Consider the following 15,665-nt stretch of genomic DNA (forward strand, 5'->3'; position numbering starts at 1 on the left):
TGAATCGGGTACGTTTCAAAAATTTCGAGGACGAAATTTCTTTTAAGGAGGATAGATTGTGAAACCCCATATTTTAATATTTCATAAAATTGATATTTATAATTATTAATTTTCAAAACTATATATATATATATATATATATATTAGTTAGTTGAATGGTAAGCTGTGTGAATCCAGCTGTAGCCTATCAAACTTCATTGTTATGATTTTAACTATAGTAATTCCTTTAATATTTAATATACACACAAAAGCTTTTAGAATATATTGGTGCCTACTAAACTTTGACGTGTTGCATTCTGAAGTCTTCAAAACCCAATTGAAGATGAGGTGGTATGTTTTGAGTTGAGGTGTAAGAATTATAGATGTTCTCATATATAAATGTATTTGGAAAGTGCTACTAAGCACTCCCCGGAAACCAACAGCTAAGAACTAAATGGAGTGGCAGTTTTCCTTCAAGCCACCAATTTAGTCTATAAATCTTAGGATTGTAGCCTAGAGATCCCTAGGTTAGTTAGGTGGCATAATATTAAAGCTTCATCTACTATTGTTTTGCCGACTCTAACCTACTATATATAAGTTCTAACTAGTAGTTATTGAATCATAGGTTCTTCAAAGTTATGTTAGTTTCTTAAAAATTCGAGAGTGAAAACTAAGTGTGATAAGATTTTGGAAAAAGCTCAACTGGGAAGTGTATAATAGCTTTGGATTCGAGGTAGGGGTTTTATCTTGGGGAGGTTTTGTTTTGCATACATTGAGTTAATTAAATATTGTAAATACTACATTAGGCTTGATAATATTTGATTGTTGTTATGCTTGGTTATATTGTTTGATTGTTATCCTTGATATTAGATGTATACATATTGTCAATTATCATTATAATTTGATGAACTTTGACATATTCATATGTTGTCGGTGGTGGTTGGAATTTTTGGGTTCATAAAGAAATTATGGAAAAGAGGATAATGAGAAGTATCTTTTGTGTAGTTGAGTCTAACCATTGTAGGGACCAAGTTCAAGCGAGCCCGTGTGCACAGTAGATTAAGAAATCGGCTGTATAATTGTCGAATGGGTGATTTGGACTTGGAGATCAATGGTGTAGACAAGATGACTAGCAAAAGGGAAATTATGGGATGATTGAAATGGGTGTTAGTTTATATAATGGGGCATTCGGAATCACAGTGGTAAAATGCATGGTATGGGACATGCAGATTTGCTTGCCCTATTATATAGATTAACGGGTTGGGTAGAATTGAAGTTCATTCATGCATTGTATAAATTGTACATTATAAATCTCACTAATCACATAAGACATAGGACCCCTACTGAGCATGTAATGCTCACCCCTTGTTGAATCTATTGCAGGCTTTGAAACTGAAGTGTAGTTTTTGCTGAGGAAACAAGAAGAATGGATTATGGATAGTTTTGAGTGTTTTGTTACTTTCTTGTTATTTTGCTTGTAATAATACAATGTAAATTACTTGAATGGAAGTTTACGTTCAATCTTCATGTTTCTTGATAATTAAATTTTTAGTTTTAGTTTTTCTTTTACCTCACATTCCCAAATAATTAAAAATAATAATAATAATAATTGGGGTGTGACAATACCTGCCTAGTAATAATTAAGGTAGCTATAGCCATATATGAGTACTAGTGAGCGGGTCATATCCAATCCTGTGCTACCATCTTGTCTGGAAAATAAACATTGGACAAGAAGCTCCTCCCTAAGGGGGCCAACGCCTCAACTTCTACTTTGCTACGGGTCTCCACCATTTTCTTGAGCTCCTCAACCCATTCCGGACGTTGCTTCACGACTGCATCTTTTTCCAAGAGACGTTGCGCTAGCTTAAAATCCTTGCTATTCATTGGCCGCATACACCGTGGATGCATTTTTAACGCCACCACATCACTAGGCCGGAGTCCCAACCACTTTATGTCGCATCCTCCTGCTACGAAAAGAGAGAAATTCTTCACCGACCGTGGACTACTCTCGGCAATGGCTAACACTGGGAGATCCAACTCCTCCTTCATTTTCCTTACAAAGGAGATCGTATCCTCTTCGGGCACGGGGTCTGGTGTGTAGACAATGATACAAGGAAACCTACGGTCAACCTCATCCTTGGTCAATCGAAAGTAAGCCCCGTAACTCCCAACCACCAGTATATGTACTCTGCGTTGCTCGTCATGTCACCACCGCTGCTATCGACATCGCTCAGAGTAACCTCTCGCCCACGGGCATTCGCACAATCAACCATACCCCGCCCATTTTGACAGAAACGAAGATCGCCCGCAATAAAGACCGCCATCGATCAAAGTCAAAGGAAGGAAGGAAGGCAGGAAGGAGTGCTCTGCTGGGGTTTTATTTTATGAGAGAGAGAGAGAGAGCGCTCTCTGATCTGAACTGATCTAGGGTTTTGGAATGTATCTCAACGAGGAGAAGAAGCTTTTATACGGACAATGAGTTTTCATGGGCTACGCTATTATTTGGATTTTAATAGTGTTCCTAATTGTACAATCTCAAACAATCTTACTTACCCGTTTTATTTTCAAACGAATTATAAAGAGAAAAAAAATAAAATAAAATTACTATACTTTCTTTTTCCTTTAGTCGTGTCATCAAATTCTTTCTATTCTATGTGGGACTTGTAAAGGCAAGTCCCCTAGCGTACATCCCCCTATTGGGGGGTGATTCCTTCACTCACACTCAAAATCTCCTCCTACACTCCCCTTTTATTATCCCTCTAGGGACCCATTGAATTCGATTCAAATTGGGAACATAAAATTCCGGGCCTCTACATTTAGAGATAGTGCATTTATCTGCATTTCATGAAATCTAAATCATTCAACTAATCAAACACTTATGAGTATGCCACATCGCCTACAATAAATTTGTTTCCCTTTTTATAAAACTACCTCTATCTTCCTCTCCCCTCTCCTTTCTCAACTCGTCTCTCTCGGTTCTCCCTCTGTGTCTTTTTAATCTAGTTATTTTTTGGCTTCTTCTTCTAGTTTAATGTATAGTAATTGAAGATCAATTAATCAGAATAGCAATCAGTTTGGTAATTTCCTAATCAATTTTGGCTGATGACTGTACATATTGCATTTCCAATCAAATGCGGTAGTGTATTTGGATTGCAATAGCAATCAATTGTTGTAGTGTAACAATCACATCCCAAATATGAAATAAAGGATATAATTCTTCTCTCCGGCTTTTGCAGGACCAGCAAATTCAAGCTTCACCTTTGCCTTCTTTAAAAATTGATGATGTATATTGCAGCTATTAAAGGCTTTATATATATATATATATATATATATATATATATATATATATAACAAATCACGATGATGTACCGATGGAAAAAAAAAGGATTACTAGCCAAAATTCATTCATACGGAACAGATGAGAAAAGTATTGTAAACAAAAAGAAATTGGGTGTACAAGACATGAGAGAGAAGGTGAGTGCGGGAGTTGAGAGGAGAGATGAAGACCAGGTATAAACGGCGTCAGTTTGATAATAAGGCAACAAATTTACTGTAGGCGATGTGGCATTACCTATAAGCATTGAATTATTTGGATGGTCTAGATTTTATGAAATGCAGGTAAATGCATCATCTCTAAATGCAGAGACTCAAGATCCATATGTATACATGGAGCTTCAGTTGAGGGATTCCTCAAATAAGTATTTAAGGGACACTCTTGTAGGGCTCACTTCGTATTGTATTTCACTAATCCAAACAATCTCTTTTATAGATACTCGTTCAAAGATCATCTCTATAAAATAAATAATAAATAAATAAAAAATCACTTGAATCCGATATCATTTGACCATTGAATTGAATTATTGAAATTTTAGTACTTTCTTAAAGTACCGTGTTCATTGATTTTGTAGGACACAATTGGATATTAAGACGGTTTCCAATTTGTGTAATTTTTTGCAAGAATGATCTATGAATATAGACTTTAAAAAAAGATGATTTGAATCGTTGAAAATAAATTTGTAAGGAACCTTAAAGGGTGTCCCTCAAATAAAATTATTTTAGTCTTTCAGTTTGCTTATTTTTGTAATTCTAGACTAGGGCTCGTCAATGGGCCGGGCCGGGCCGGGCTTTAAAGAGGAGAGAGAAAATATCGGGCGGGCCGGGCCGGTTTTTAGAAAATTAGCCAAGCCCGACCCATAGGTCGGCTTGAGAAAGCCCATTGGGCTGGCTAAGCCCAACGGGCCGGGCTGAAACGGGCCTACTTCATTTGAAAAAAATCATAAACTTAATCATAAGGGCATTTTAGTCTAAATTTGAGATTAAACTCACTAAATTCCAATATTTTCACATCAAACCAAATTCATAAAATACTCAATAAAGTCACACAACTTAATAAGATTTTCCACAAAAATAATAAAACAAAGTATTATTTTGAGGTTATTACATAATTAGACCATAATACGTTTTAAGAAATAATTTAAAAAAATAATAAGTATCAAAAAGATATTTTTTTTAAAGGATGGTATAAATAAATATGTAAATGTTTGGTGATGTGTTCAAGAAAAACATGATTATATTTGGTGGTAGTAGTATGATTATGTTTCGTGATATGATTATGTTTAGTGATATGATATATTGTTCATCTTATATATATATATATATATATATAATTGTTGTATTAATAATTGACACAAATTAATATGCTAATCATCCAATTATAAACTAGGAATGAGTAAAGAAAAGTAAATGAAATGAAACAAATTATATATGTGATTTAAGTGATATAATCATAATCCTAAACTCTTATTTATACATAATTATATATCTATGCGGGCCTAACGGGCCGGGCTTTTGTGGTGGGCGGGCCGGGCTTTCTTGGGCTTAATCGGGCCGGGCCTATGCCATCTCAAAGCCCATAACGGGCCGGGCCGGGCTTTTTCCAATGGGCCGGGCCCCCATCGCCCATGAGCCCGCCCAAATGATGAGGCCTATTCTAGACCCAATTGCTAACCTTATTAAAATTGAATAAAAATCTAACGTGGTAACACGTCTTGTGCAAAGTAAACTACAGTACTAAAATTGTTAAGTCCAAAACTACATGATAAAAGTGAAAATTTGTCAAACTATAGTAACCATAAAAGGACTTCCATCGGAATTAAAAATTCGCGGCCATTCTTTAAGGTCGCCCAAATTCTCATAGGTATATTTTGTTTAACTCATGAATGTACGTTTTGGGCATCAACATTTGTAATTACCTGCATTTTATTTTGTTTGTTTGCTAAGTGTAAACACAAGATTCTACGCTTAGTTTAAGAACATCCACAATGATCTCCTTAAAACACATCCTTAGACAAATTTTAGGGAAGAATTGGAAAAATACAACTTCCACCATGCTCCCTATCCACGTCCTAAAATAAGAAGACCTCTGGGAGCTCCTAAATCTGAGGAGAGAGAAAAGACTCATAGCGGCTCCCTATAATTTAATACTGCTTTATTTAATGAGTATTTCAAACTTTTAATTAATGCTAACTATTTTTAATAGAGATTGACCAATTAAAAAAGAATTATAGCATTTATGACTCCCAAAACTAGAGAGTATGATTGAAGTTTAAATTTTAAAGAGAACTCCTAAAATAAATTTTATATGTTTTTAGCTAAAATCTAACTAAAAAATAGAGAGCATGATTGGAGATGCGGGGAGTCCATTTATGTAGACCTACTTATGATTGAATTTTGAATGGGCATAAATCATTCCTTGCTCCTATTTTCTGACCTCGAATGTGTTCTTTGTTTAACTCATGAATGCACGTACGTATGTTTGTATTTTTAAAAATCAATCATATTATGTATATATGATAGACATATATATATATATATATATATGTATTCTTCATGCTTAATACACATAGCTCCAAACTTTGGAGTTGAGTGAACCACATAAAGTCATGCTCTCTTGGTGTCGTTCATCCAGTTTTGAACACCAACAACAAAATCTTCTATTGTGATTTGCCTTTAGTTCAAGTGACAGCTCACATTTCTTGTGAGCAAACTCTGTGTAAAGATATCAATGGTCCTAGTGCTGCCACGTGTCAGAAGATTAAGTACTAAAGCTGTTGAGATATTGTTAGACCTGTTAGGCAGTTTAGGAAAACTGTTAGTACTGATAAGAGAAGGTTAGAGAAGTTAGAGAGGTTAGAAACACGTGAAAAGGCTTTAACCCAGATGATATAAAGTCTGTAATTGTGCTCAGTTGAGCTTAAATGAGAAATACAACAAGTCCCTTCTCTATCTCTGAAATTCTCTCTGCTCCCTCTGCTTTATTTCTTTTATCTCTGCTCTATATTCCTTTTCAGTCTTCCTATCTTAACATGGTATCATTCGCCATGGATCGATCCTGATATTCTGTTCTTCTGCTTCCGTACTCTCTTCCTCTGGCTTCTTTCTCTACTCAAACACAGCAACCAATTTCGTGTTCTTTGCTCTGCCTATTACCTGTTTGATCTTTTGTCTCACTGAAAATTCTTCTTCAATATTCCCTTTTTTGAAAATTTCTTCTTTCTCAACCCTAAATTCTTATATTTTCTTCTTGAATTCTCCACATGGTGACTACTACTCAGCTTCAAATTGTTCAGTCTCCCATTACCACTTTGATTCCCACTGTTTCTTCTTCTGTGACAATCAAGCTTGATGATACAAATTATCTCACATGGAATTTTCAAATGCAGCTCCTTTTTTAGGTTCATGGCATCTTGGGTTTTATTGATGGATCACGGAAGTGTCCTACTCGATTTGATAAGGACTCCAATGTTAAAGGTGTCGAAACTGATGCTTATCAAGTTTGGAAAATGCACGATCGTGCCTTGATGCAATTGCTTATTGAAACTCTTTCTTCCACTGCTATTTCTTATGTCATTGTGTGTACTAGTTCTCATGATATGTGGGTTCAGTTGAAGATCGATTTTCTACAGTTACAAAAGCTAGCATTTTTCAGATGAAAAGTAAGCTTCAAACTATCAAGAAGGGTTATGAAACTGTCTTCCAATATCTGCAAAGGATAAAAGATGCTCGAGATCATCTCTCTGCAGCATGGGTTTCTTTTGAAGATGATGATATTGTGATCTTGGCTCTCAGTGGTCTTCCTTCTGAATATAATACATTTCAGTGTGTGGTTCGAGGCAGAGAAAATGTGTTATCTCTTAAAGATTTTTGGTCTTAGTGCTTGCTGAAGAAGCCACTCTTGAACACACTAACTCTACAACTCTTTTTGTCTCTGCAAAGATGGCTAAAGATAAGACATTTACAGGCAAAGCTCTAGTTCTTAATGAAGGTTCCTCTAATCCTGTTTCGTCTCATACTCAAAGTTATCATTCTAGTTTTGGTTATGCTTAATCTTCTCATTTTCCCTCTGGTAACAATGGTGGTTTCCACACTAGTGGTTATTTTACCAATAGGGGTTCTCATTTTAGGGGTCGAGGCAGAGGTCGCAATCATTATCCATCTGGTCCAAGAACTCATCAAGCTCCACCTAATTCCAGCCCTGACATTCTTGGTCCTGACATTGACATTCCCACTTGTCAAATCTGCAACAAGAAAGGCCATGTAGCTGCTGATTGTTATCAAAGGCATAATCAACTCTCTGCTCCTACCTCATCAGTTCAATGCCAAATTTGCTGGAAGTATGGGCATTTTGTCATTCAGTGTTACCACATAGGCAATTTCTCCTATCAAGGCAGACCTCGTTCAACCAATCTTATTGCAATGCATGCCAACTTCCCATCTTCTTCATCTCATGAGCAATTTTGGGTAGCATATACTAGGGCTACGACTTATATGACTTCCAATTTGTTTAGCTACTCCTTTCTCAGGGAATGATACTATGACTACTACAGGGGGTTCAGGTTTGAGCATTTCTAATGTTGGTTCTTCTACTTTGGTTGCTTCACAACATTCTTTACAATTAAAGCAAGTTTTACATGTGCCAAAGCTTTCTCGGCATTTTCTTTCCATTCATAGTTATGTAAAGATAACAATTGCAGATTTATTTGTGATGCCTTTGGTTTTTGGATTCAGGACAAGATCATGGGGAGTGTTCTTCTCAAGGGACTGTGTACAACCGACTTGTATCCTATTCCTTTCTTCAGTTCTCCACCCAATCACAAGCAAGCATCTTCTTTCCACAATAATCATTTTTTCTACCTTGGACATCACGTCAACACAAGTCTCTGGCACAAACGCTTAGGTTATCCCTCAAATAAAATCACTTTAACTCTTTTATATCAATCACATGTTTCTTTTTCTTTCGATAATACCAAATCTGCATGTACTACTTGTTTAGAAGGCAAACTTGCCAAGCTTCCTTTTCCTTATCTAGCAATCAAATCTATACAACTTTAGAAGTAGTTCATAGTGATGTGTAGAGTCCTTTTCCCACATTCTCTGTTAAGGGTTTCAAATATTGTGTAAGTTTCATAGATGAATGTACTCGATTTACTTGGATTTCTCCAATGATCAATAAAGGAGAATTTTATTCTATTTTTGTCTATTTTCATGCTTTCTTAGTTACTCAATTCTCTACTACTCTTAAAAAATTTCAAAGTGATGGGGGTGGTGAGTACCTTAGTACAAAAGTCAAACTTTATCTTCTTACCAATGGTATATAGTTCATAAAAAATCCTGCCCATATACACTTGAGCAAAATGGTCTTGTTGAAAGAAAACATAGACACACTTTAGAGATTGCAATCACTTTGTTACAAACTGCACATTTACCTCCCAAATTTTGGTTTCATGCTTGTACTACTTCAACCTACTTGATCAATCGAATGCCCTGTGAAATTCTTCATTTCAAATATCCTTATCTTTTATTGTTTGGTTCCAAACCAGTGATTACTCACTTGAAGGTTTTTGGTTGTGCTTGTTTTCCTTTGCTCAAGCACTCCAATTCTCACAAACTTCAGCCCAAAACTTCTACTTGTATTTTTCTAGGCTATGCAGGTCAATATAAGGGATATATCTATTTTGCGCCCCAAACAAACAAGTTGTTTGTAACTAGATATGTCATATTTGATGAAACTATGTTTCCTTACACATCTGTTAATCAAGTGCATGTTTCTCCATCTCAGTCTCTATATACTTCTTATCTTCCACCATCTATTTCATTGCATAACATTGTTTTGACACTTGTATCTCATCTCCATGTTCCTACTCCCTCTCCCACAACCTCTAAAGCCACAGCCTCTTTGAATACACTACCTCCTAGTGCTTCATAATGTTTGATCTCCTCTTCACAAAATCTACCAATTTCAACATCTGTTATACAGTCTCCTCTCCCTGTAGATCATGATTTTCAACTTGAGAATCTTCGTGTTGAATTACCACTTCTAGCCTTGAATCTTCACCCTATGACAACCAGGTCTACAATGGTATTTCCAAAAGAAAGGCTTATTATACTCTTGTACAGTCTGTTGATTTATCTCATATTGAACCTAGTTCTTTCAATGCTGCATCTACAGCTCCAGAATGGCAGTTTGCAATGAGGGAGGAAATTGAGGCTCTTCATGCTCAAGGTATACTTGGGATTTGGTTCCTCTCCTAGCTCATAAGAATCTTGTTGGTTGTAAGTGGGTATATAGAATTAAGAAACATGCAGAGGGTTCTATTGCTCAGCATAAGGCTCGTTTGGTTACTAAGGGATTTAGACAAGAGGAAGGTATCGACTATAGTAAAACCTCTAGCCCTGTAGTAAAACCAACCAATGTTTGATTAGTCCTTGCTCTTGCAGCTCAGTTCAACTAGTCCTTTCGGCAACTCGATGTAAAAAATGCATTTTTGCATTATATCCTTAAAGAGGAGGTTTACATGACTCAACCCCAAGGCTTTGAGAGCACGCATCATCCCTCTAAATTTGTTTGTAGACTAAGGAAGTCTTTGTATGGTTTAAAGCAGGCTCCTCGTGCCTGGAATGAGAGATTTACTAGTTTTGTATTTTTTACCAAGTTTGGGTTTTCAAGCGTCAACTGCTTATCCCTCCCTATTTGTTCAACATTTTTCTCTTGGCATTGTGGTCTTACTCCTATATGTTGATGATATCATCCTCACAAGCAGTAATTCCTCTCTTATTACATCTGTTATTGCAGCTTTTACCCAAGAATTTGATATGAAGGACTTAGGCCAATTGAATTATTTTCTAAGGCTGCAAATTTCATATCAGTCCACTAGTTTATTTGTGTCTCAAACTAAATATATCAAGGAATTACTTGATAAAGTTGATTTGCAAGATTCGAAACCATGTACCACTCCTTGTCTTCCCTATCACAGATTACTTAAAGATGATGGGAAGCCTTATTCTCATCCAACACAATACAGGAGCATTGTTGGAGCACTGCAGTACCTCACCTTCACAAGGCTAGACATTGCCTTCTCAGTGAATCAAGCTTGTCAATTCATGCATAATCCCATGGAATCTCATGTTGTGGCGGTTAAGAGGATCTTGAGGTATTTGAAAGGCACCACTGATTTTAGAATTCATTTTCAACCTGGTCCTCTTAATCTGTAGGCTTACAGTGATGCTGACTGGGCTAGGGATCCTAATGATCAACGGTTTGTCTCGGGGTTTATAGTTTACTTAGGCTCTAGTCCCATTTCTTAAGCTTCTAAGAAACAACATACCGTCTCCCGTTCATCCACTGAGGCAGAATATAGGGTCCTTGCTATTGCCACTGCTAAGCTTGACTGGATTAGACAATTGTTCTGTGATCTTAATGTGCCTTTACGTATTCTTTCGTTAATTCATTGTGACAATATATATGTTATTTCTCTGTCTTCTAATCCAGTTTTGCATTCAAGAATGAAGCATCTGGAAATAGATTACCACTTTGTCAGAGAGCGAGTTATCCACAATGATTTGCTTGTTCAACATGTATCTTCTGCAGACCAGTTTGCTGACATTCTCACTAAGGGTTTTTCTACTCCTCTGTTCCAGCAAAATTGTTCCAATCTTATGCTTGGCTCCTCCAAGCATGCGACTGAGGGGGGATGTAAAGATATCAATGGTCCTAGTGCTGCCACATGTCAGAAGATTAAATAACAAATCTGTTGAGATATTGTTAGACATGTTAGGCAGTTTAGGAAAACTGTTAGTACTAATAAGAGAAGGTTAAAGAAGTTAGAGAGGTTAGAAACACGTGAACAAGGCTTTAACTCAACTGATATAAGGTTTGTAATTGTGCTAAGTTGAGCTTAAATGAGAAATACAACAAGTCCCTTCTCTATCTCTGAAATTCTCTCTGCTCTCTCAGCTTTATTTCTTTTCTCTCTTTGCTCTATATTCCTTTGGGACATTTTGGAAAAGGCCATAAAAGAAGCCAAAATGGACAAAAATGCCCTTATTATTTTTGGATTTCCTAAGGAATTCTTTACAGTTGAGGGTTTTTCTGTCTTTTTCATAAATTTTTTTATTTTTCCAAAATGAAATTTTTTTTGTGGCCAAAACGTAAATTTACTTATTCGTTTTCAATCTTCATATCTTAACACTCTGGTCTTAATTAATTATTTGTTGCCTATTTTCCTTTGGTTGGGCTGGGTTAGGTAAGTTGCACAATCCGTGCTTATGAAGCAAGCAACTAATGTTGTTCAAAGTTCAAAGTTACAAATTTTGCATTGACTCCTCCACATGCTAGGAGGCATGACCATTGCTTACAAGTTCCATGGTTCTCTGCTTCACTGATTTGCTTGTCCTCTTTCCTCCACTTCCCATCCCTCTATCTTTCATAAGTTTCATTAGGGAAAGATCTCGGTTGATTTACTTGATCATTTTTAGCACATTTTAAACAACTTCCTAACCCAAGCACAAAATCTATGGCTCTAGAGAAATTTCATTGTGGTACACAGATTTAGTGCCCCATCATTGTAGAATTCTTTTGTCATTAATAATCATGCGAGGCCCTCTCTCATCCTCTTAATTATTGCACTTGAAAAGCCCCCCTTCTTCATGAAGCCAACCAATGCGCAAAATGCCCTTGATGAAAATGCCAAGCATTCCTTTTTGGAAATTGATAGGTGTGAGTATGTGAGAGGGAAAGGCATAGAGGGAAAAAAGAAAGTTGGACACATGGAGAAGATACCTATCTTATTTGATTAACATTTGAAAAGGTATTTTATATATAAAAGTCAGCAATCAGAACAGAAGCAAGCACATGGAAATTGAATCAAACAACACTCAAAACCTCTCACATCAAATTCAAGATACACAACAATGGGGTATAATATTCCCCCAAAGCCAAAAAGGGTTAGAAAAATACAGGTACAGAAGATTAACTAACAACTCAATTAACAAAGCAATTGAGAAAGAGAAATTAATATGTGGTCTGGTCCTACACTCCATCTTCCAATATCCCACACAGCCTGTTAAAGGAATTCAAAATAATGCGAAGTTTGATGGGTCACATGGAATAAAAAGCAACACTGACACATCCACACATGCCCTGCCTCCTTAATGCATATGCACATGATGCCTGTCTCCTTGAGAGCTCCCTCTGCAACACCACTCATCTATCTATTTCAAACTCTTGTTAACTAAGAATGCTATCATCAGCCGTTCACACGAATTTTAATCGTTGAAGCATTCTCAGTCCCTAAATTAAATCTCACAACTAATCACAACCATTTTCTCCATTTATATTATACACACAAGTCACAACCATCAAAAGTAACTTTTTTTTTTTTTTTGCTTTTTTATATAGTTAGCAAACTATGCACTCACTTCTCTAGCATATTGAGCCCTAAACACTTTTGGGTCATTAATGTTCTCCTCTTTGATGTCAATGATCCTATAGAACTTCTTCCAATGTGGGACGGCGAGCTGCCAATAAGGTACACTGGAGGTGCCTGTGGCAAGTGATCAAATGGTCGTTTGTGAGGCCTGAGGCTTGCATGAAAGAATGAACAACTGTTGGACCCACAAACCTAAATCCCCTCCTAACCATGTCCTTGCTGATGGACTCTGATTTCGATGTCTTAACTGGGATTTTGTAGCCTAATTTGTACTGAGGTGAGATGGGTTTCTGATTGACAAAGCCCCAGATGTACTTGTCAAATGATCCAAATTCCTTCTTAATCTGCAATTAATAGCACAAAAGATGGGGCACATTAGTTTAAATATAACGTACATAATTCTGATGAACAGCCAAGTGTATTAAAATCAAGGGCTATTATTAGGTATATAATTCTTGCAGTAATATAATTCATATATTGCAGACATCATGCAGGACAGTTGGAAGCCACTAGTGGACAAGCTTTTCACCAAATAAGAAGAAAAGAATAATAGATTAAAGATTGAAACCCAAAAAAGAATTAAAGATTAAGCTGCTAATGATGGTCAAAGTCAATAACTGCTTTAATATTCCTTTATTTTTTATGGGTTTTGTTTACTTAAATGTTTCTTTTGAGTAACAAGTCCATTAAAAAAGAAGACATGATCATTTGATCAGCAAAGATGGTCCTTAAAAGAAGGGGACAGAATAGATGGAAAAGATTGATAGATGACAAAATTTTTGAGGATTGCCTAAGTTTTTACCTCAAGAATTCGGTTAGAGTTGTCCACAACTCCTCGGACCCTGCTTATATCAATGCCATATTCTGAACCAATTGACACCATCTGCTTGTCAGTGAAATTGGCCACAATTTCTGCATCAAAATCTGAAAATGCATTCCTGCAGAGAGAAAATATACATGCACTTTTCAGAAATATTATTCCTTTTTTTTTTTTTAAAGAGAAGCAATATGAAAAACAAGGACTCACCTAAAATCTTGGCGTTTCTTTAAAATGGAAGTCCAATCTGAGCCAACTTGAGCTCCACTGAGAACAAGCAGTTCAAACAACATCCTGCAGTATGAACAAATTGAAACAAAATGAGTAAAAATATATGACCAATGCATACAACATTCTTCTGACATTTATCTTTATAAGGTAATTACTTATTGTGAGAGTAATGTTATATACACTCGTTATATATATAATAACTTTTTTGTGTGGAGTAGAGAGGGTTCTTACTTGTCATCATGAACTGGAACTCCCCATTCTTCATCATGGTAAGCAACATAGATGGGATCTGAGAATAGCATACAAAGAAAATGAAACAATCAGTGAATGAGTCGAATATTTTTAAGGAGCATAAGTTTATATTTTCAACATGAAGTTTCTCTTAAGAATATATAGACCATACCTGAATTAGCTGTGATAAAGCTGCACCTTTTCTCTTCTTCAGCTCCCTTGGCTTCTATATTACCAGAAGCATCAACAGGAACAACCCTTTCAAAGTTGGCAGACTTTGATCTTCCATAATGGGCAATCCTCATCTTCCTTTGTGCATGTTGAAGGGCCATCTGCTCCCTCCTCACAGCAGCAATGCTTCCTGGCGCCTCAGTGATCAAAGAAGACGAATAACTCAACGATGCCTCGATATTTGAAGAAGAAGAAAATCCACCAGCACTAAAATCTCCATGATGATGAAGATCAGCAGAAGCACCATCAACACCAACACTAGCACGCTTAAAGCTCTTGGACTTCTTCCTTTCCAAAATCTTAGCTCTAGTGGTACCTCCTGGGGTCACAACTTTCTCAGAACTTGAGTTCAACCCATTAGGGTCATTTCCTCTCTTTATTGCTGGTGGCCTTGGAGACTTTGACTTTGGAGAAATTGGAGGTGTTAACAATGATGAAGCCTTGCTGGAAATTCTAGGACTAGTACTACTAGCAGAAGAAGTTGGCAATGGTGGAGGGGGAGGTGGTGTTGATATTTTCTTAATCGAATTCCGCCTGTCGAGGCTAGGAACCCGATTGCAGGTAGGCTGAAGGACAGGTCTGCCATTGATTCTAGCAACCATAGGTGTGACTTCAACCCCTATGGTCACCTTGGCCTTAGAGCTGCACATAATTTCTTAGGTTCTGTGTATGTTCTTGTGTGTTAAATATGTAAGTCTAAATGTGATGGGTTTTCTAGCAATGAACAGAAGGAGGAAAAAGACTTGATGGCTCAAAGATGTGTACAGGAGAAGAGATCAATGAAGGAGGTGGTATGGGAGTGAAGGAGAGGGGAAGGCAGGGCTTGGGGATTTTATAAAAAGGAGAGAGAGTGGGGACAGGTAAAGGGGGATTTGTAACATGGGGAGGTTGGGGCCTGCCATACTTGCTTGGCCATTTGGGATTGTTTCCTATACTAATTATTGTTAGTATTATAATTGTTCATGTAGTTATATTGAATAGTGAGAGAATCAAAAGGAGATTAAAATGGGGATTTGTTGGGTGGGATTATGGGATAGTGTGCTGAAAGCCACCATGTTTTTCACTTGGGACTTCCCCCCTCTTCGCACTTTACAGAAGATATTTGGATATATCGTTCTGATATGCCAGAACTTAAAGCTGGAGTGGTGGATAAGGAAGGCAACAAGGCAAGTAAAAGACCAATTATTGATACCCTCTTTTTAGCTGGAGGGAATCTCTCTCTCTCTCTCTCTCTCTCTCTCAAATTCTTTTTTTGGTAATGTTTTATAATCAAAACCTAATGGCCCTTTTGAGTAAGCACAAACTATAAAGTTTTTGAGGTTGAAGTTTGGTTAGGATTTAGTTGTTGAGCTAATCAATTGAAAGATATTACAAGTCCATACAAGACCTTTCTGAACTTACAAATGTAA

General features: G+C 36.7%; 2 protein-coding genes across 2 annotated transcripts; both read right to left on the reverse strand.

Annotated features, from left to right (window-relative positions):
- Positions 1–1,659: 1,659 nt before the first annotated feature.
- LOC103325634 (DNA topoisomerase 6 subunit A-like) lies at positions 1,660–2,303 on the reverse strand. Its single transcript, XM_089048672.1, has 2 exons — positions 2,167–2,303; positions 1,660–2,098 (listed from the first exon to the last, which is right to left on the reverse strand). The coding sequence occupies exons 1-2, from the start codon at positions 2,301–2,303 to the stop codon at positions 1,660–1,662; spliced, it is 576 nt and encodes a 191-aa protein (XP_088904798.1).
- A 9,867-nt stretch (positions 2,304–12,170) lies between these two features.
- On the reverse strand, positions 12,171–15,228 carry LOC103325571 (uncharacterized). Its single transcript, XM_089048573.1, has 5 exons — positions 14,198–15,228; positions 14,026–14,083; positions 13,774–13,857; positions 13,549–13,684; positions 12,171–13,090 (listed from the first exon to the last, which is right to left on the reverse strand). Exons 1-5 carry the CDS (start codon positions 14,904–14,906, stop codon positions 12,803–12,805), a joined length of 1,275 nt encoding a protein of 424 aa, XP_088904699.1. The 5' UTR covers positions 14,907–15,228; the 3' UTR covers positions 12,171–12,802.
- Positions 15,229–15,665: the final 437 nt, after the last annotated feature.

Source organism: Prunus mume, linkage group LG3 (assembly GCF_029339155.1).
Source record: "Prunus mume cultivar Tortuosa linkage group LG3, ASM2933915v1, whole genome shotgun sequence".
Lineage (NCBI taxonomy): Eukaryota > Viridiplantae > Streptophyta > Magnoliopsida > Rosales > Rosaceae > Prunus > Prunus mume.